The sequence below is a fragment of the Oryctolagus cuniculus genome, chromosome 6 (assembly GCF_051225735.1).
Source record: "Oryctolagus cuniculus isolate XC-2025 breed Fujian yellow rabbit chromosome 6, ASM5122573v1, whole genome shotgun sequence".
NCBI lineage: Eukaryota > Metazoa > Chordata > Mammalia > Lagomorpha > Leporidae > Oryctolagus > Oryctolagus cuniculus.
The window spans coordinates 5,647,761-5,668,083 of NC_142872.1; the positions used below are offsets into that span (position 1 = coordinate 5,647,761).

Sequence of the window (20,323 nt, forward strand, 5' to 3'; positions counted from 1 at the left end):
TCCAGGGTAAACATTCTGTTTAAATATTAGACTTAAGTAAAGCCAGACACAGGAATACAGCCTAAACAGCATAGAAACGCCGCAGGGTCCTCAGCCACAGGGGATTAGCACACGCTCCCCCGCCACGGGCGTTCCCGACACGCCAGCGGCCGCAGTCGCAACGGCCCCCGAGGTCTTCCACCTCTCCCATTTGTCGTTCTTCAGCTGTGATGCATCCGCGCTTGTTTTGTTCAACCTCAGCCTTGGCGTTGACACTAGGAATAAGTGCCCTGTTTCTGCAAGCAGAGATGCTCTTGCTGGCATTATAAACTGTCACTCTAAAAAAACCAGCACTGGGGGGGGGGGGTCTTTGGCACAGCCGTGGAGCCACTGCTTGGGACACTTGCATGCCACGTTGAAGTGCCTGGCGCCACTCTCCACTCCAGCTTCCCGCTCATGTGCACCCTGGGAGGGGCAGGCGATGGCTCGGGTCCTTGAGTCCCCTGAATCCCAGCTCCTGGCTTTCACGTGGCCCAGCCCCAACTGTTGTGGGCATCTGGGGAGTGAATCAGTGCATAGAAAGTCTGGCTCTGTCTCCCTGCCATTCAAGTAAAAATAAGTGGCCGGCGCCGCGGCTCACTAGGCTAATCCTCCACCTTGCGGCGCCGGCACACCGGGTTCTAGTCCTGGTCAGGGCGCCGGATTCTGTCCCGGTTGCCCCTCTTCCAGGCCAGCTCTCTGCTGTGGCCAGGGAGTGCAGTGGAGGATGGCCCAGGTGCTTGGGCCCTGCACCCCATGGGAGACCAGGAGAAGCACCTGGCTCCTGCCTTCAGATCAGTGCGGTGCGCACCGGCCGCGGTGGCCATTGGAGGGTGAACCAACGGCAAAGAGGAAGACCTTTCTCTCTGTCTCTCTCTCTCTCACTGTCCACTCTGCCTGTCAAAAAATAAAAATAAAATAAAATAAAAATAAGTAATTCTGAAAAATCAGTAAAGTCCTCAGATTCCCATACTGCCAGGAGAGGAGCAGGTCCAGGGGAACAAGGAGGGACGACCTTCCAGGGGTCCCCAGGCAGCTCCACAAGCAACTGCACACCAGCGTCTGCCGCTGACACTGGGAGCCTTGCATCCGGCTCACTCCCCTGGGGAAGAAGGCTGGCGCTACAGACTCACTGCTTCACCCATTTCCTGTAACTTTTCATGAGCTTCTTGGAGCCCCCCCACGGGCATGGATTTCCAATTTCTTTTACACCCAAACAACCTTTTCTTTTAATTCCATATTCTCAGGCTTGTTGGACTCCCTTTGTGTGCTGCACATAACGGGGAAAAGCTTACGTCACGTGTCAGGTGCTGCGACTTCCTGCTAGCCTGAAGTCGCCAGTGCCCACCCACCCTTGAACGGTCACCCAGGAAATCCTGCGGAGGACCAGCCAGCTGTCACCCTCGGTCAGGGCCGACCCCACTGGAAGGCAGCGTGATGCTCTTCAGCCCTGGGGACTGCAGAGAGAAACGGCTCATTCAGGAGCTGGCAGATGGGAGCAATGAGCGAGCAAACACACGCAGGCTGCTTGGCCTGGGAGAACATGGCCGAACGGACTTCCAGACACAGGCCCTTGCTGCACTTGCAAAAAGCAAAAAGGCTGAGTGAGGCCACAAAGGAAGAAAATGAGCCCTGTGCAGGGGGCAGGGCACTCAACATCACCAGGAGCTGAGGAAGGGCCCCCCCCCCCCTCAGCCAATCATTCCTCCCGCAGGACGCCCCCGCTGTGCTCTCTGGGCCAGGCGCCCCCTTCCTGTGCCAATTCCTGGCAGGTCCCGGCTAAGGACACAGGGATAAACGAGGTCAGCTTATTTGGGATTCCCTCTTTTTTTAAAGATTTATTTATTTATTTATTTATTTGAAAGGCAAAATTACAGAGAGGCATAGGCAGAGATAGAGAGAAATCTTCCATCCACTAGTTCAGTCCCCAGCTGGCCACAATGGCTGGAGCTGGGCCAATGCGAAGCCAGGAGCCTGAAGCTTCTTCCAGGTCTCCCATGTGCATGCCATAGCGGAGAGCTGGATCGAAGTGGAGCAGCTGGGACTTAAACGGGCACTCATCTGGGATGCTGGCACTGCAGGCTGTGGCTTTACCCGCTACGGCACAGTGCTGGCCGCTCTTTCCTTCTTTTCTGAGGGGAGTGGAGCAGGCTGGAGAGAACGGGAAGAGAGCAGAACTCAGATTCAGAGCAGTGGTGGAGAAGGCCCCGAGGCCCATGCATCCCAGCTGTCAAGGCCAAGGACCGGCGGGACAAGCAGGCTTGTGAGGTGGAGGAAGACCAAGCCCAGGCATGAACGTGACTCTGCTTGTCTTTGTGCAAGGAGACCCTGGCAGCATCTTCGAATCACAGCCAGTGCGTGGCGACTGCAGAAGCGTGTGTACTGCCGGGGCAGAGGCGTTCCATCCAGGTTTACAGACCTACAGGGGACAAAGAAGTCCGCGCCCTTCCTTGGGAGGGGAGGACAGGCTGGCGCCACGCATTGGCAGAACGAGTACACGGCTGCAGGGGGAACGCAGCCTTTTCCATTCTAAAAAGCGTGCCCTTTCCTTTATTAAAAAAAAAAAAAAAAGGCTCTTTACGGAGAAGTTGAAAAATACACTGCCAATATGATGTTCTTGGGAACTTTTTGAAGATATGATTTGAGGGGTGTGGGAAGGGTTCTCCCTGGAGCTACCCCCCTCCAAGTCCCAGGAGAAAACTGCCTCCTGACTCCCGGACTCAAAGTAGAAGCTCACGGCTGAAACCCCACAAGCCGGCTGGGGCCGCCAGGCCCTGAGGTTCCCTTCCTAGCAGGCTGCCTCGCATCAGTTCCTACACTGAGCCTGGAGAACTCCCTCGAGGAGCCGCAGCTGCTTCAGGCCCCCAGAGTGGAGGACAAGGGCGACCCCACCAGCTGCATAGGCTCAGCACGGGACCTGGCCTGGGGCGGGGGCGGCAACTTGAGATGTTCTGGCAAACACAGCCTCTCTGGCTGATCCAGTGCCAAACCCTGGCAGCGTCACGAGCAGGGATGTGTGTGGGCCCCGGGGGAAGGCGTCTCGGCTGGGACCACTGCCGATCCCCAGCGGGCACGGAGGCTGTGTAACAGAGGTCCTCACGGTGCAGGCTGCGCTCAGAACTCCCACTTCCCCTGCCACGGCCGATCCAGCGCTTTTCTTCCTGCGGATTTGGAAACACTCTCCTTAGATGGCCTCTTGGGTCGTGCCCATGGATGGACACGCCTGGGCCAGTGCCAGGATCCAGGGGAGGGCCTCTGCCAGGCGCCGGCTGCATCTCTGGCAGGCTCTACGGACAGCAGGTTCCCGAAAGGCTCACACAGACACCTGCTGGGTCCCGGAAGGCACTCTCAGTCTTCATCTCAGGGACAGTGTCACGAAAAAGTTTGCGGGAAATGCGTATTTCTACATGTTTTACACCAAATAAACTCACCTTTCAAATTCATTCTCCATGGGCTTTTGGAAATATTAAAATGTCCCAACAGATGGGCCTTGCGAGCTGTAATCCACCCTCTCCCATACCCTCCGACTCTCACGCGTCATCCCTGCTCCACAGTCCTGCATCTGTCTTTCCTGGGCCAGCACACACGGACTGGACACTCGATGCAGAATGCAGGACGCAGTGGCAAACCCCTCAGCACGTGGTGGGGGAGTATCCCCCTCCCTTCCCCAGACTCAGCCCAGCACACGGGAGGCGGGAAGCACAGGTGGCACTGAGTGTCACAGACAGGGAGGAAAAGACACGCATCTTTCTCTCAACAGCAACAGGCGATGCTTGTGAGGCACCGGCTGTGTTCCCAACACATTCCCAGCTCTATCATTACACTGCTTTCCTTTTTTTTTTTTTTTTTTTTTTGACAGGCAGAGTGGACAGTGAGAGAGAGAGACAGAGAGAGAAAGGTCTTCCTTTGCCATTGGTTCACCCTCCAATGGCCGCCGCTGCAGCCGGCGCACCGTGCTGATCCGATGGCAGGAGCCAGGATCCAGGTGCTTTTCCTGGTCTCCCATGGGGTGCAGGGCCCAAGCACCTGGGCCATCCTCCACTGCACTCCCTGGCCACAGCAGAGAGCTGGCCTGGAAGAGGGGCAACCGGGACAGAATCCGGCGCCCCGACCGGGACTAGAACCCGGTGTGCCGGCGCCGCAAGGTGGAGGATTAGCCTATTGAGCCACGGCGCCGGCTTACACTGCTTTCCTGCCCATACCTAAAAGCACACAGGGACTGTGCTCCCTGTCCAAACCTCCTGTTGCTTTTATGACCTGTACAAACAGAGGAGAACTCTCTTCTCAACCAAGCTTTCAAGTGTTTCTATATTTGCCAACACCAACACACTGACACAGACCCAATCATCCGAAGAACAAAGGCTAAAAGCAGAGAAAAAAAAAAATAACACCCAGAAAAAGACTGCAGATACCCTGGCCAGGGTTGCATTTCCTGACCCCCTTCCCTGGGCCCGGCCTCACACCCTGAAGTAAAGCTAGGCATTCTTCAGCAGGAACTAAAGAATGAGTAAGAGGGGCCGGCGCCGCGGCGCAGCAGGTAAAGCTGCCAGCTGCAGGCCAGCTTCCCAAATGGGAGCCAGTTCCAGTCCCAGCTGCTCCACTTCTGATCCAGCTCCCTGCTGTGGCCTGGGAAAGCAGCAGAGGATGGCCCAAGTCCTTGGGCCCCTGCACCCACGTAGGAGACCTGGAAGAAGCTCCAGGCTCCTGGCTTCAGATCAGCCCAGATCCAGCCATTGTGGCCATTTGGGGAGTGAACCAGTGGATGGAAGATCTCTCTTCTCTCTCTCTCTTTCTCTCTCTCTCTCTCTCCCCCCCTCTCCTTCTCTGTAACTCTCCCTTTCAAATACATCAATAATTTTTTTTTGACAGGCAGAGTGGACAGTGAGAGAGAAAGACAGAGAGAAAGGTCTTCCTTTGCCGTTGGTTCACCCTCCAATGGCCGCCACAGCTGGCGCACCGCGCTGATCCGATGGCAGGAGCCAGGTGCTTCTCCTGGTCTCCCATGGGGTGCAGGGCCCAAGTACTTGGGCCATCCTCCACTGCACTCCCTGGCCACAGCAGAGAGCAGGCCTGGAAGAGGGGCCACCGAGACAGAATCCGGCGCCCCGACCGGGACTAGAACCCAGGATGCCGGCGCCGCAAGGCGGAGGATTAGCCTAGTGAGCTGTGGCACCGGCACATCAATAATTTTTTTTAAAAAAGAATGAATAACAATGCAGCAACCAGCATTTTAAATTAAATTTATTTTATTAGCTTACTGGTCACCATGACAACCATGAAAGGCAGGTGCCATTTGTATCACACTCATTTCACAGATTCAGAAGGCTGAGTTTGGGGTGGGTGTTTAGCTTGGTGGTTAAGACACCTGCATCCCACTTACGCACTAATGCAGACCCTGGGAGGCAGCGATGACAGCTGAAGAAGTTATATTCCTGCCACCCATGTTGGAAAACTGGATAGAGTTCCTGGCCTGGCCCAGTCCTGGCCACTGTGGACATCTGGGAGTGAACCAGTGGACAGGAGATCTGTTTCTCTTTCTCTGTCTCTCTGTGCTTCTCTGCCTCTCAAAAAACAAAACAGAACCTCAAGTACGCAGATATCTTTCTAAATTTTAATGAAAAAAAAAAAAAAAGATAGCTGAGACTTGGAACGTTCACATCATTTGCCCGAGACACGGACTATGGGTTTCAGTTATCTACCGCTGTGAAACAAACCACCCCAAAATCTAGTGGCCTAAAACATCAACTGTAATGACTCAAGGTTCTGTGGATTGACAGGCTGCCTGGACATGTCCTCTGCTCCCTGCAGGGTCGACTGGGACCGTGCCTGACGCTGGAATAACCTCACGGCCTCACGTTCACGCTGGGCGGTAGGTGCTGGCTGCTGGCAGGGGCGCAGGTCCTCTGGTCCCCCAGGGCCCTCTCCTCACGGTCTCTCCAGCAGCAGAGTCCAGAGCTCTCTACCTCCCAGGGGATTCCGAGACGGCATACACAGAAACCCCAGGCTGGGCCAGGAAGCCCCCGGCATCACCTCCACTGCCCTGTTGACCAAAGCAGGCCATGAGCAAGCTGGGCTGCTGGGGGAGGGGTCTCTTGATGAAAAGCCACACACACGTGCGGCAACGGCAAGACTAGGGGCAGCTGTGGGCATGGTCTGAATGTCTGTGTCTCCCCCAAAACTCATGCTTAGATCCTGACCCCAAATGCCAGGTTCAGGAGGTGGGGCCTCTGGTGGGTGATGAGGTCATTAGGGAAGAGCCCTTGTGAGTGAGATTAGGCACCATTTTTTAAAAATTACTTATTTATTTGAAAGTCAGAGTTTTTGAGCCGTTTTATGCAGCTTTTCCCAGGCTACTAGCAGGGAGCAGATCAAGGGCTGATGCTGCGGCATAGCGGGTAAAACTGACGCCTGCAGAGTCGGCATCCCATATGGACGCCGGTTCAAATCCAAGTCTCAGCTGCTCCTCTTGCAATCCAGTTCTCTTCTGTGGCCTGGGAAAGCAGTGGGAGATGGCTCAACTCCTTGGGCCCCTGTACCCACGTGGGAGACCTGGAAGAAGCTCCGTGTTCTGGATCAGCATAGTTCCAGCCGTTGTAGCCATCTGCGGAATGAACCAGTGGATGGAAGACCTCTCTCTCTCTCTCTCTCTCTCTCTCTCTCTCTTTCAATCTCTGCCTCTCTGTAACTCTGCCTATCAAATAAATGAATAAATCTTGGGCTGGTGCCATGGCTCACTTGGTTAATCCTCTGCCTGCGGCACCAGCATCCCATATGGGCGCCAGGTTCTAGTCCCAGTTGCTCCTCTTCCAGTCCAGCTCTCTGCTGTGGCCCGGGAGGGCAGTGGATGATGACGCAAGTGCTTGGGCCCTGCACCTGCATGGGAGACCAGGAAGAAGCACCTGGCTCCTGGCTTCAGACTGGTGCAGCACTGGCTGTAATGGCCATTCGGGGAGTAAGCCAACGGAAGGAAGACCTTTCTCTCTGTCTCTCTCTCTCACAGTCAAATAATAAAAATATATAAATATATAAATAAATAAATAAATCTTAACAAAATTAAAAAAAAAGAAGTGGAGCACCAGGGACATAAACTGACACCCATATGGGATGCCAGCATCACAGCCCATGGCACTACTGGCTATACCACGACACCAGCCCCAGATTTGGCACCCTTTTTTAAATTTTTTTATTTGACAGATAGTGAGAGAGAGAGACAGAGAGAAAGGCTTTCTTTTCGTTGGTTCACCCCCAAAATGGCCGCTACGGCCAGAGCTGCACCAATCCGAAGCCAGGAGCCAGGTGCTTGTTCCTGGTCCCCAATGCGGGTACAGGGGCCCAAGCACCTGGGCCATCCTCCATTGCCCTCCCAGGCCACAGCAGAGAGCTGGAATGGAAGAGGAGCAGCCAGGACTAGAACCCGGAGCCCACATGGGATGCCGGCACCGCAGGCGGAGGATTAACCAAGTAAGCCACAGTGCCGGCCCCTCCCTTTTTTTTTTTTTTTTAAGATTACTTTATTTTATTTGAAAGACACAGTTACAGAGAGCCAGAGGCAAAGAGAGTGAGAGAGAGAAAGAGGTCTTCCATCCGCTGGTTCACTCCCCAAATGACTGCAACAGCCAGAGCTGAGCTGATTGGAAGCCAGGATCCAGGAGCCAGGGTTCAGGGGCCAAAGGACTTGGGCCATCTTCCACTGCTTTCCCAGGCCATAGCAGAGAGCTGGATCGGAAGTGGAGCATCCAGGTCTCGAACCGGTGCCCACATGGGATGCCGGCACTGCACATGCAGCTGCTCTATGCACTACGCCAGAGCGCCGACCCCAGAACAGCTATTTTAAATACGTGAAAATCCAGCGTGAGGCTTACTGTTCAGATTTTCACTGACCCCTTGCAGTGACCCCCACGGAGCGTCACCGGAGCCGCACGAGCAGTGGTGGGGCAGCCGGGGCTGACTGTGCAGGGTTCTCAGCAGGACCCCGCTGTTGGTTCTCAGCCTCCGTGAAGGCTGCCAGGCTTATTCCGGGACTGACAGCTGCCTTCCAGGTCTTTGTGATCTCACAGGTCCCACGGACAGGAGGACAGGAAGGAGGCCACGGAAGAGAAGATCCAGGGGCAAGGGTGCAGGGACCAGGCTCTGGGGCTGAGGTGGGCACCAGGGATCCTGTCTGGTAGGTAGTAATCGAGGCTTAGCTTAGTGTAGCTATTTTAAACAAATATTAGAAACTCAAAGCTGGCGCCCCGACTCACTAGGCTAATCCTCCGCCTTGCGGCGCCGGCACACCGGGTTCTAGTCCCGGTCGGGGCGCCGGATTCTGTCCCAGTTGCCCCTCTTCTAGGCCAGCCCTCTGCTGTGGCCAGGGAGTGCAGTGGAGGATGGCCCAAGTGCTTGGGCCCTGCACCCCATGGGAGACCAGGAGAAGCACCTGGCTCCTGCCATCGGATCAGCGCGGTGCGCCGGCCGCAGTGCGCTGGCCACAGCGGCCATTGGAGGGTGAACCAACGGCAAAGGAAGACCTTTCTCTCTGTCTCTCTCTCTCTCTCTCTCTCACTGTCCACTCTGCCTGTCAAAAAAAAAAAAAAAAAAAAGAAAGAAAGAAAAGAAAGAAAAGAAAAGAAACGAAACTCAAAAACTACCTAAGTAATAACTGTATACTGCGTTAAATAATACTTGAAAGACAACTCTCTAAAAAGTCACTCCTACTCTTCCTCACCACAAAGGAGGTCTCTGCTTTGTTGTTTTGGTTTTGTCATCTTATAATTCAGGGCAGGAGGGCGGGCGGCTCCTCCAGGTTGCTGGGATGGTGGATTTTCAGGGCTGTTTTCACAGTCCCAGGACAGCCCCCAGCCGCAACACTGGGAAACAGCACCCCAGACACACTCATTTCCTGCAGCCAGCAGACGTGAATTTCAGCCCACATTTGGAAATGTCATTCACAGTACCGGAGACAGCCGGGCCTCGAATCTGCACAATTCATTCAGTCTGGAGTCCAGGAGGCAAGGGCAGAAAAACTCCAACAATAATTTCTGCTCTAGACACTCCAGGAAAACCTGGAGACCTCCCAGAAAGGGGATACTTGGGGCAGGCATTCGGCCTAGCAGCTGAGTGAGACACCAGTTAAGAGACCCACGTTCCTCGGCCGGCGCCGCGGCTCAACAGGCTAATCCTCCACCTAGCGGCCCCGGCACACTGGGTTCTAGTCCCAGTCGGGGCGCCGGATTCTGTCCTGGTTGCCCCTCTTCCAGACCAGCTCTCTGCTGTGGCCAGGGAGTGCAGTGGAGGATGGCCCAAGTGCTTGGGCCCTGCACCCCATGGGAGACCAGGAGAAGCACCTGGTTCCTGCCTTTGGATCAGCACGGTGCGCCGGCTGTTGGAGGGTGAACCAACGGCAAAGGAAGACCTTTCTCTCTCTCTCTCTTTCTCTCACTGTCCACTCTGTCAAAAAAAAAAAAGAGAGAGAGAGAGAGAGAGACCCACGTTCCGTATCCCAGTGCCTGGGCTCCAGGCTGAGAGTCCCGCTAACGCTCACCCCGGGAGGCAGCGGATGACAGCTCCAGTGCTTGGGTCCTGCCACCCACAAGGGAGACGGGCTGAATTCCTGACCCAGCTTCACCCTGACCCAGGCTTTGCCGTTACAGGCATGTGGGGGTGATGGAAGATCTCCCAGGTTGTTTCCATCTTTCAAACTAATTGTTAAAAACAACAACAACAACAACAAATGAAGGGGGAAAGTGCATACTTGATGTACACGGAAATTAAGTGCTTACACCAAAGAAATGTGCAAGTAAACAAGTTATGCAAAATGAAACATTATTTTAAAATAAATTTTTTAAAGATCTATCATTTATTTGAAAGGCAGAGCAACAGACAGTGAAATCTTCTACCCACTGGTTCACTCCCTGAATGGCCACATCAGCCAGGGCTGGGCCACTCCATCCAGGTCTCCCATGAGGGTGCAGGGATCCAAGTACCTGGGCCGTCCTCTGCTGTTTTCCCAGGCACATTAGCAGGGAGCTGGATAGGAAATGGAGTAGCTGGGCCCAGAACCCATGCTCTGAGATGGGCTCCAGTGTCGCAAGCCATGGCTTAACCCAGTGTACCACAACATCAGGCCTTGCGGTTAACTTGCTGGGCTGAGGATTCCAGGTGAACACAACAGTCTCCGATCTCAGGTGGGGTAGGTGTGGGCTGGAAAGACTTTAACAAGAATTCCCACCAATGAACCTATCATTACACAGCGAGACAGGCGCTCCCAAGGCAAGAAAGGCGGGAGGCTGGGAAGACTGGGCAAGTGACACTTGGGCAGAGTTCACAAGTCTGGGGACAGCTGCGTGTACCCGGGAGCATGAGGGGACCCAGAGGAGAAGGCACCAGAGAGGACTGGAAGGGATGTGGTGCAGAGACCCAGAGAGAGACCCAGGGGTGGGCCCGGGTGGGGCCCCAGGGGAGCAGCCTGGAACCTGGATCCGGGGTCTCTGACCACAGTGTGGAGAGCTGGAGGGAGGGGGAGACAAGGTACAGGCAGGCTGGTCAGCAGGACCTGCAGCTCTCAGAGAATGAGGGTGGCGGCAATGCAGTCAGCAGATTTCTGAGTGCGACGTGGAAGGTGAAATAACAGGGTTGGGGTGAGATCAACATGGGAGCTGATGGAAAGGGAGATACCCAGAGAGACGCAAAGACCTTCCTGGCTTCCATGAGTGGGGGTGCGGTGGTCCCATTCACCGAGACAGCAAGGCTGGAAGGTTAGAGCTTGTGGGGAGAGACCCTGGGTCCAAGGCACGACTTGCAGAGCTGGAGAGCCGGTGTGACATGGTGTCCAGGCAATTGAGTTCATTGTCACGCAGGGCTGGGACACGGGAAAGAGGCCTGAACTGGACACTGACTACGGGGTCACTGGACCTACAAAGATAACTGAAGCTGACACCCAAATAAGGGAGACAGAGTTGCGGGGACAAACAAGGCCTGTGCACAAATGGAAGCCCTGGAAAGCCCAGCACCCGCTCACCCTGTAGAGGAGGACACACCTGCAAATCAGGAGGGAGAGGAGCCAGAGAGACCTGGGGTTCAGGCTAGGAAAAGGGGTGCTTCAGGTGGCACACATGACTGAGACGCCCACCCCGTCACTGACAAGAGGGTCTCTGGGACCTCAGCTGGACTCGGTGGAGTGGTCACAGCAGGGTGGACAGAGACGGAGGCCAGAACCCAGTGAGTGGAGGAGTTCCTGGAGGTAGAAAGTGAAAAGTACAGACAGCCCAACAATCCAGCAGAAACTTGCCTGCTCCAGCTGAAGCCAGCGTCCTTCCAACAATCGTGTGCCCCCTCCCCACGGCACGCCATGCTCCCGGCAGCCACGCGGGCTGGCCTCCGTACCGCTCGACTGCATCAGCTTCCATCCTGGCTTCTGCCTCCGCTGCTGCTCTCATCAGAAAGTTCCCACACCACATAAACTAATGGCTGCTACTGAACCTGCGGGTCCTTGCTCAAAAGTTGTGTTGGCGGGGCCAGCGCTGTGGCGTAGCGGGGAAAGCCGCTGCCTGCAGCACCAGCATCCCATCTGGGCACCTGTTCGAGTCCCGGCTGCTCCACCTCCAATCCAGCTCTCTGCTATGGCCTGGGGAAGCAGTGGAAGATGGCCCAAGTCCTTGGGCCCCTGCACCCACATGGGAGACTCAGAAGAAGCTCCTGGCTCCTGGCTTCGGATTGGCACAGCTCCGGACATTGTGGCCATCTGCGGAGTGAACCAGCGGATGGAAGACCTCTCTCTGTCTCTCTCGGCTTCTGCCTCTCTGTAACTCTGCCTTTCAAACAAATAAATCTTTTTTAAAAAATTATGTTGGCATCAAGGTCTCCCCAAAACACTCCATGAGCCATTAAGACAGAGCCCTGGGACCTGTGCTCACTGTCACTTTCCTTGCTCTGTCTAGGACCTCCGACCCCAGCAGCCCAGCTCTGCCTCTGTGGTCACTCCTTGCCACAACCCCACACCAATCAAAGACTTCTTTTTGTTGTTTGCTTTAAAGATTTATTTATTTACTTATTTGAAAGTAAGAATTACAGAAAGAGAGAGAGAGAATCTTCCATCTGCTGGTTCACTCCCCAAATGGGCAATGGCCAGGGCTGAGCCAGGTGAAAGCCAGGAGCCAGGGGCTTCTTCTGGGTCTCCCAAGAGCGTGCAGGGGCTCAAAGACTTGGGTCATCCTCTGCTGCTTTCCCAGGCACATCAGAAGCGAGCTGAATCGGAAGTGCAGCAGCCAGGACTCACACTGGCGCCCACGTGGGACGTCAGCAGCACTACATACCACAGCTTAACCCACTGCACCACAGCGCCAGCCCCACAAAGGTTTCTTGAGGGCAGAGGACTTTGTCTCAGTGCTAACCAGGGTGTCAGGTACACAGTCGGCACTCAATAAATGTGCTGAACAAATTAAAATGAGGTAATCAACTATCACCTAGAGAAACAGAACTACACAACAGCAACAAAAATGGGAGGGTAGGAGAAACGAAATAGAAAACTGAGTACAGGAGACCGTATAAGGAAAACCACCGAGTGGCAGGTAAAAGACTTACAGAACCAGGGAAACACCTTGCAGAGAAATCAGTTCTCCCTAAAGTTCTTTTAAGTGGAAAAAAATGACTGAAAATAAGCAAGTTTTTATTTATTTGAGATGCAGTATGACAGAGGGAAAGAAAGAAGAGAAAGAAGAGAGAGAAATCTTCCATCCTCTGCTTCACTCCTTAAATGCCTGCAACAGTTAGGGCTGGGCCACCTGAGACCAGGAGCCCAGGAACTCCATCTGGATTCCCGTGAGTGCCAGGGGCCCACGCACTTAGGGCTTCATCCGCTGCCTTTCCAAGTGCATTAGCAAGAAGCGAGACAGCAAGCAGAGCAGCTGGAACTGGAACCAGGGCTCCTGTGCGGTGCCAGCAGGGACTGGAACCAGGGCTCCCATGCAGTGCCTGTGCTCCCATTGGTGCCAGCAGGGACTGGAACCAGTGTTCCTGTGCAGTGCCAGCTGGAACCGGAACCAGGGCTCCTGTGCAGTGCCAGCAGGGACTGGAACCAGGGCTCCTGTGTGGTGCCAGCAGGGACTGGAACCAGGGCTCCTGTGCAGTGCCAGCAGGGACTGGAACCAGGGCTCCCGTATGGTGCCAGCAGGGACTGGAACCAGGGCTCCCATATGGTGCCAGGAGGAACTGGAACCAGTCTTCCCATATGGTGCCAGCTGGAACTAGAACCAGGGCTCCCGTATGGTGCCAGCAGGGACTGGAACCAGTGCTCCTGTGTGGTGCCAGCAGGGACTGGAACTAGGGCTCTCATTGGTACCAGCAGGGACTTGAACCAGTGCTCCCATATGGTGCCAGCAGGGACTTGAACCCGTGCTCCCATATGGTACCAGCAGGGACTTGAACCCATGCTCCCATATGGTGCCAGCAGGGACTTGAACCAGTTCTCCCATATGGTGCCAGTGGGAACTGGAACCAGGGCTCCCGTATGGTGCCAGCAGGGACTGGAACCAGTGCTCCTGTATGGTACCAGCGGGAACTGGAACCAGTGCTCCCATATGGTGCCAGCAGGGACTTGAACCCGTGCTTCCATATGGTGCCAGCGGGAACTGGAACCATGCTCCCGTGCGGTGCCAGCACTGCAGCTGACAGTAGAGCTGCCCACAGTGCTAGCCCTGCAAGATAGGTTTCCGAGAAGCATGAGCAGGCAGCGAGGAGGGCAATTCCCATGGAACCCTAGCCCATGTCACACAGCAGCAGGACTGGCACGGAGCAGCCAGACCCCATCAGAAGACAGGACACTCATACTCAGAGGCACATACTTATTTCTTAAGGCTAATACACAATAAAGCATCCACTCCAATTCAGGCCAGAGACTTCACATAGAATTAAGGCAACTGGCTAACACCATCTAGAGACAAATGATATATCATATACTGATAAATCCTAGACACAAACATTTCTGAGAGATAGATTTTTTATTTACAACATGAACCGTAAGGTAGCTGCAAGTGAACAGTGTTGGTGTTTGCCTACTGAGCTTGAGAGAGCCTGAACACGTGCCAAGTAAAAGTAAAGAAAGTAATGAAAAAGGCTGACAGTAAAACAGGTGACCCCATAAAAACGTAATGCTTACATTTTACAAAAGACAGCATCAGTTTTAAAAGAAACGCAAAACTTCGGGAACACATTTGAAACATGACCAAGGATTAATGTCCCTAATAAATGAGGCCTCCTAAAAGTCAGAAAGAAGAAAAATTCACAATTTAGAAACATCTGTGCTCAATAACACATGAAGACCACATCCAAACTCACTGGGGTTCAAATAATGCAAAACTAAGTAATGGGATACTTTCATGCCAACATCAGGCTGATGGAGGTTAAAAAGACTACAACAGGGGCCAGTGCTGTGAAGTAGTGTGCTAAGCCACCACCTGCAGTGCCAACGTACCATAAGGGCACCAGTTTGAGACCCAGATGCTCCACTTCCAATCCAGCTCTCTGCTATGACCTGGGAAAGCAGTGGAAGATGGCTTAAGTCCTTGGGCCCCTGCACCTGTATGGGAGACCTGGAAGAAGCTCCTGGCCCCTGGCTTCGGATCGGTGCAGCTGCAGCCGTTGCAGCCAACTGGGGAGTGAACCAGCGGGTGGAAGACTTTTTTCTCTCTCTGCCTCTGCCTTTCTATAACTCTGCCTTTCAAATAAATAAATGCCTTTAAAAAAAAAAGGACTACAATAACATTACTGAATGTAATGAAACAGTCACTCTGACAGGCTGCTGAGGGCAAAGTAAATTCCTGAAGGTATCAGTAATACCTGACCCAGACATCAACACTGGAAGACTTACACCGAGGCAGTGACCAAGAAGTCAACGCTGGGAGGCGGCACTGAGACACTGACCCGGAGGTCAACGCTGGGAGGTCACAGTGAGACACTGAACCAGAGGTCAACACTGGGAGGTCACAGTGAGACACTGACCCGGAAAACAACACTGGAAGGCGGCACTGAGACAGTTACCCGGAGGTCAATGCGGGGAGGTCACAGTGAGACAGTGACCTGGAGGTCAACACTGGGAGGCGGCACTGAGACAGTGACCCGGAGGTCAACGCTGGGAGGTCACAGTGAGACACTGAACTAGAGGTCAACACTGGGAGGCGGCACTGAGACAGTGACCCGGAGGTCAACAGTGGGAGGTCACAGTGAGACACTGACCTGGAGGTCAACACTGGGAGGTCACAGTGAGACACTGACCTGGAGGTCAACACTGGGAGGTCACAGTGAGACACTGACCTGGAGGTCAACGCTGGGAGGTCACAGTGAGACACTGACCTGGAGGTCAACGCTGGGAGGTCACAGTGAGACACTGACCCGGAGGTCAACACTGGGAGGTCACAGTGAGACACTGACCGGGAGGTCAACACTGGGAGGTGGCACTGAGACAGTGACCCGGAGATCAACGCTGGGAGGTCACAGTGAGACACTGAACTAGAGGTCAACACTGGGAGGTCACAGTGAGACACTGACCTGGAGGTCAACACTGGGAGGTGGCACTGAGACAGTGACCCGGAGGTCAACGCTGGGAGGTCACAGTGAGACAGTGACCCGGAGGTCAACACTGGGAGGCCACAGTGAGACAGTGACCCGGAGGTCAACACTGGGAGGTCACAGTGAGACAGTGACCCGGAGGTCAATGCTGGGAGGTCACAGTGAGACACTGACCCGGAGGTCAACACTGGGAGGTGGCACTGAGACAGTGATGCGGAGGTCAACACTGGGAGGTCACAGTGAGACACTGACCCGGAGGTCAACACTGGGAGGTGGCACTGAGACAGTGACCCGGAGGTCAACGCTGGGAGGTCACAGTGAGACAGTGACCCGGAGGTCAACACTGGGAGGTCACAGTGAGACACTGACCTGGAGGTCAACACTGGGAGGTGGCACTGAGACAGTGACCCGGAGGTCAACGCTGGGAGGTCACAGTGAGACAGTGACCCAGAGGTCAACACTGGGAGGCGGCACTGAGACAGTGACCCGGAGGTCAACGCTGGGAGGTCACAGTGGGACACTGACCTGGAGGTCAACACTGGGAGGCCAGCCCTGAGACAGTGAAACCGGTTTAACAGATGGGCCTACCAGTCTCCTAGTGCTCCCTAACAAAACACTGCCACCCGGCAGCTTCTGCAAGAGAAATTTACGTTCAGGGCCAGCATTGTGCCGCAGCAGGTAAAGCCCTTTCCTGCAATGCCAGCATCCAATATGGTCACTGGTTCACATCCCAGCTGTTCCACCTATGATCCAACTCACTGCTAATGGCCTAGGAAGCCTGTGGAAGATGGCACAGTGACTGGGCTCCTGCCACCCATATGGGAGACCCAGAAGAAGGTCCTAGCTCCTGGCTTCAGCCTGTTCCATCTGGATTCAGCCATTGCAGCCATCTGGGGAGTAACCAGCAGATGGAAGATCTCTCTCTGTCTCTCCCTCTCTCTTCCTAATTCTGACTTGCAAATAAATAAATCTTTTCCAAAACAATTTACTTTCTATCATTTCTGGGGCCTGGAAGTCCAATACCAAGATGTGTGCAGGGCTGGTTTCATTCTGAGGCTCTCTCCTTGGCGGGACATGCTTCTGCTCCCTGGGTCTTCGCAGGGTCTTCCCTCAGGGATCTGTGTCCCCTGTCTCCTACAAGGTCATGGGCCACAGTGAAACAGAACCCACCTCACAACCCTGCTTACTGAAGACCATCTCTCCAAACAGTCACATCCTGAGGCACCCGGGGTGAGGACTTAGCAAATGCCTCTGGGTACACGGAAGGGGTTTCCAGAGATGCCTATGTGGGAGCATTTACTACGCACTGTCCATAAAACTAACAGCGTGCAGAGGGTGACTGACCCAGTCGAAGACGCTGCTTAGGATGCCTGCGTCCCCTATCAGAGGTCTCAGTTCAAGCCCCAGCTCTGCTCCCAACTCCAGCTTTCTTCCAGTGTGCACCTGGGAGGTGGTGGTGATGGCTCAAGTGGCTGAGTCTCTGACACTCACCTGGGAGACCAGACTGACTTCCTGGCTCCTGGCTTCAGCCTGGACCAGTCCCAGGTGCTCCCGGCATTTGGGGAGTGAACTAGTGGATGGAAGATCTCTCTCTCTTTTAAATAAATAAATACAATTTTAAAAATGAAGAATGTGTGCCAAGCAGTGTTAGAAAACAGCTCCCTCTGGAGCAAGCATTGTGGCATAGCAGGTAAAGATGCCATGTGGGCTGGCGCTGTGGCTCACTAGGCTAATCCTCCGCCTTGCGGCGCCGGCACACCAGATTCTGTCCCGGTTGCCCCTCTTCCAGGCCAGCTCTCTGCTGTGGCCAGGGACTGCAGTGGAGGACGGCCCAAGTACTTGGGCCCTGCACCCCATGGGAGACCAGGATAAATACCTGACTCCTGCCATCGGATCAGCGTTGTGCGCCGGCCACAGCGGGCCGGCCACGGCGGCCATTGGAGGGTGAACCAACGGCAAAGGAAGACCTTTCTCTCTGTCTCTCTCTCACTGTCCACTCTGCCTGTCAAAAAAAAAAAAAAAAAAAAAAAAAAAAAAAAAAAAAAAAGGATGCCATGTGCAACACCGGCAACCCATCTGGGCAATGGTTTGAGTTCCAGCTGCTCCACTTCTGATCCAGCCCTCTGCTAACAGCCTGGGAAAGCAGCAGAAGATGGCCCAAATGCTTAGGTCCCTGTACCCATGTGGGAGAACCAGAAGAAGCTCCTGGCTCCTGCCTGAAGCCCTGCCCAGCCCATCACTGCGGCCATCTGGGGAGTGAACTAGAGGATGCAAGGTAACTCTCTATACTTCCCCCTCTCTATGTAACTCTGCCTTTCGAAAAGTAAATCTTAAAAAGAAAAGAAACGGCTCTCGCTGATGCCTGCCTCCCGGCTGTCACACGCTGGTGTCCCACATTCCCCTCAGCATAGGCTGGGACTAATGACTGGCGTCTAAAAACCCTGAGAGAGCCAAAGTGACAGATGTCACTTCTGAGATCAGCTTAAAAAGACGGTGACTTCCTTCCTGCTGGCAGTCTCTGCTGCCATGAAGGGAAGCACTTGGTAGGAACTGAAGGTGGCCTCTGGCCAACAGTGAGTGACGAACTGCAGCCCTCTTTCCAGCAGCCCACAAGGAACTGACTCCTGCCAGCAACCACTGAATGCGCTCAGAAACGATCCCGCCTTGAACCTGGAGGTGACTGTGGCTCCGATCAGAGTCTGACACAGCCTGCGAGACAACCAGAGCACCCAGCCAGCCCTGTGTAGACACCAGACCCACAGAACTATGAGATGAGAAACAGGCGTTGCTTCAAGCCACAGACTCTTGGCATAAGCAGCAAACAGACATGACAGAAAGTAAAACAAAATTCCCACAGAGAGATAACTAGTACGTCTAATTATGCACACTTACTTACACATGCATACACACATACACACGCACCACGGAGTACTGCATTTAAAATGGCAATGTGAGATCTCTGTTTACGTGGGAAATTCATGTGACAACACCATGTGAAAAAAGCAGGTTACAACTATGCGCAGTACAGTTTCACTTAGGACGCTCAGGGGAGGGGCAGAGAACACATCACTCCAGCGTCTGTAAGCGACCAAGGGAGCCCAGGGCAGGTGGGCTTCAGGGCTGCACTAGCAGCAAGTCTCCAGCTTCTCCCACGCTTTTCTTCTTCCTTCACAGGGTGGTCCCAGGGGCCAGTGCTGTGATATAGTGGATAAAGCCACCATCTGTGATGCCAGCATCCCACAGGGGCCAGTGCTGCGATGTAGTGGATAAAGCCACACCCATGATGCCAGCATCCCATAGGGACCAGTGCTGTGATGTAGTGGATAAAGCCACCATCTGTGACACCAGCATCCCATAGGGGCCAGCGCTGTGATGTAGTGGATAAAGCCACCACCCGTGATGCCAGCATCCCACAGGGGCCCATTCTGTGATGTAGTGGATAAAGCCACCACCTGTGATGCCAGCATCCCATAGGGGCCAGTGCTGTGATGTAGTGGATAAAGAAACCATCTGTGACACCAGCATCCCACAGGGGCCAGTGCTGTGATGTAGTGGATAAAGCCACCATCTGTGACACCAGCATCCCATAGGGGCCAGTGCTGTGATGTAGTGGATAAAGAAACCATCTGTGATGCCAGCATCCCACAGGGGCCAGCGCTGTGATGTAGTGGATAAAGCCACCATCTGTGATGCCAGCATCCCACAGGGGCCTGTGCTGTGATGTAGTGGATAAAGCCACCATCTGTGACGCCAGCATCCCACAGGGGCCTGTGCTGTGATGTAGTGGATAAAGCCACCATTTGTGACGCCAGCATCCCACAGGGGCAGCGCTGTGATGTAGTGGATAAAGCCACCACCCGTGATGCCAGCATCCCATACAGGCGCCGGTTCGAGTCTCAGCTGCTCCACTTCCAATTTAGCTCCCTGCCAATGGCCTGGGAAAGCAGCAGAAGATGGCCCAAGTGCTTGGGCCCCACTGCCTACATGGGAGACCTAGAAGAAGCTCCTGGCTCCGCGTCAGCCTGGCCCAACTCTGGCCATTGAGGCCATTTGGGGAGTGAACCAGAGGATGGATGACCTTTTTTTTTTTTTTTTTTTTTTTTGACAGGCAGAGTGCACAGTGAGAGAGAGAGAGAGAGAAAGGTCTTCCTTTGCCGTTGGTTCACCCTCCAATGGCCGCCACGGCCGGCGCACTGCGGCCAGCGCACCGCGCTGATCCGATGGCAGTAGCCAGGTACTTATCCTGGTCTCTCATGGGGTGCAGGGCCCAAGCACCTGGGCCATCCTCCACTGCACTCCCGGGCCACAGCAGAGAACTGGCTTGGAAGAGGGGCCACCGAGACAGAATCCGGCGCCCCGACCAGGACTAGAACCCGGTATGCCGGTGCCGCAAGGCGGAGGATTAGCCTAGTGAGCCGCGGCGCCGGCCTCTCTCTCTCTTTAATTCTGATTTTAAAACAAATAAATAAAAATTTTTAAAAGGTGAATGACAAAACAGTAACTTGACAAGTCAAAATCAGGAGTAGTTTTAAGGTCACTCCATCTCACTGTCTTTACTTAGGAACTGACAAACATTCCTAACCGATAGTACAGCACTGGAAAATCTTCTTTCCTGGATGAAATGGAAGGTTACTGGATAATAATAACTACTAACACAGCGAAACTTGACTCATCAGGGTAGTTCATAAACAAACACCAGACAACAGTCGCCCAACAGAGACTAACTTACACAGCGTTTCTTTCTGTAACGTATGCTATGACT

General features: G+C 54.1%; 1 protein-coding gene across 4 annotated transcripts in view; it reads right to left on the reverse strand.

Moving 5' to 3' along the window:
- LOC149125987 (uncharacterized) overlaps positions 1-20,323 on the reverse strand; it is a 171,737-nt gene that overhangs the window by 120,305 nt on the left and 31,109 nt on the right. The window contains exon 2 of one of the 4 annotated variants that reach the window (XM_089334802.1): positions 1,844-2,169. The exons of the other annotated variants lie outside the window; for them this stretch is intronic. Coding sequence (XP_089190928.1) covers positions 2,109-2,169 — 61 coding nt within the window. The 3' untranslated portion in view covers positions 1,844-2,108. Of the gene's footprint in view, positions 1-1,843; positions 2,170-20,323 lie in introns of those variants that run through there. 4 annotated transcript variants of the gene reach the window in all.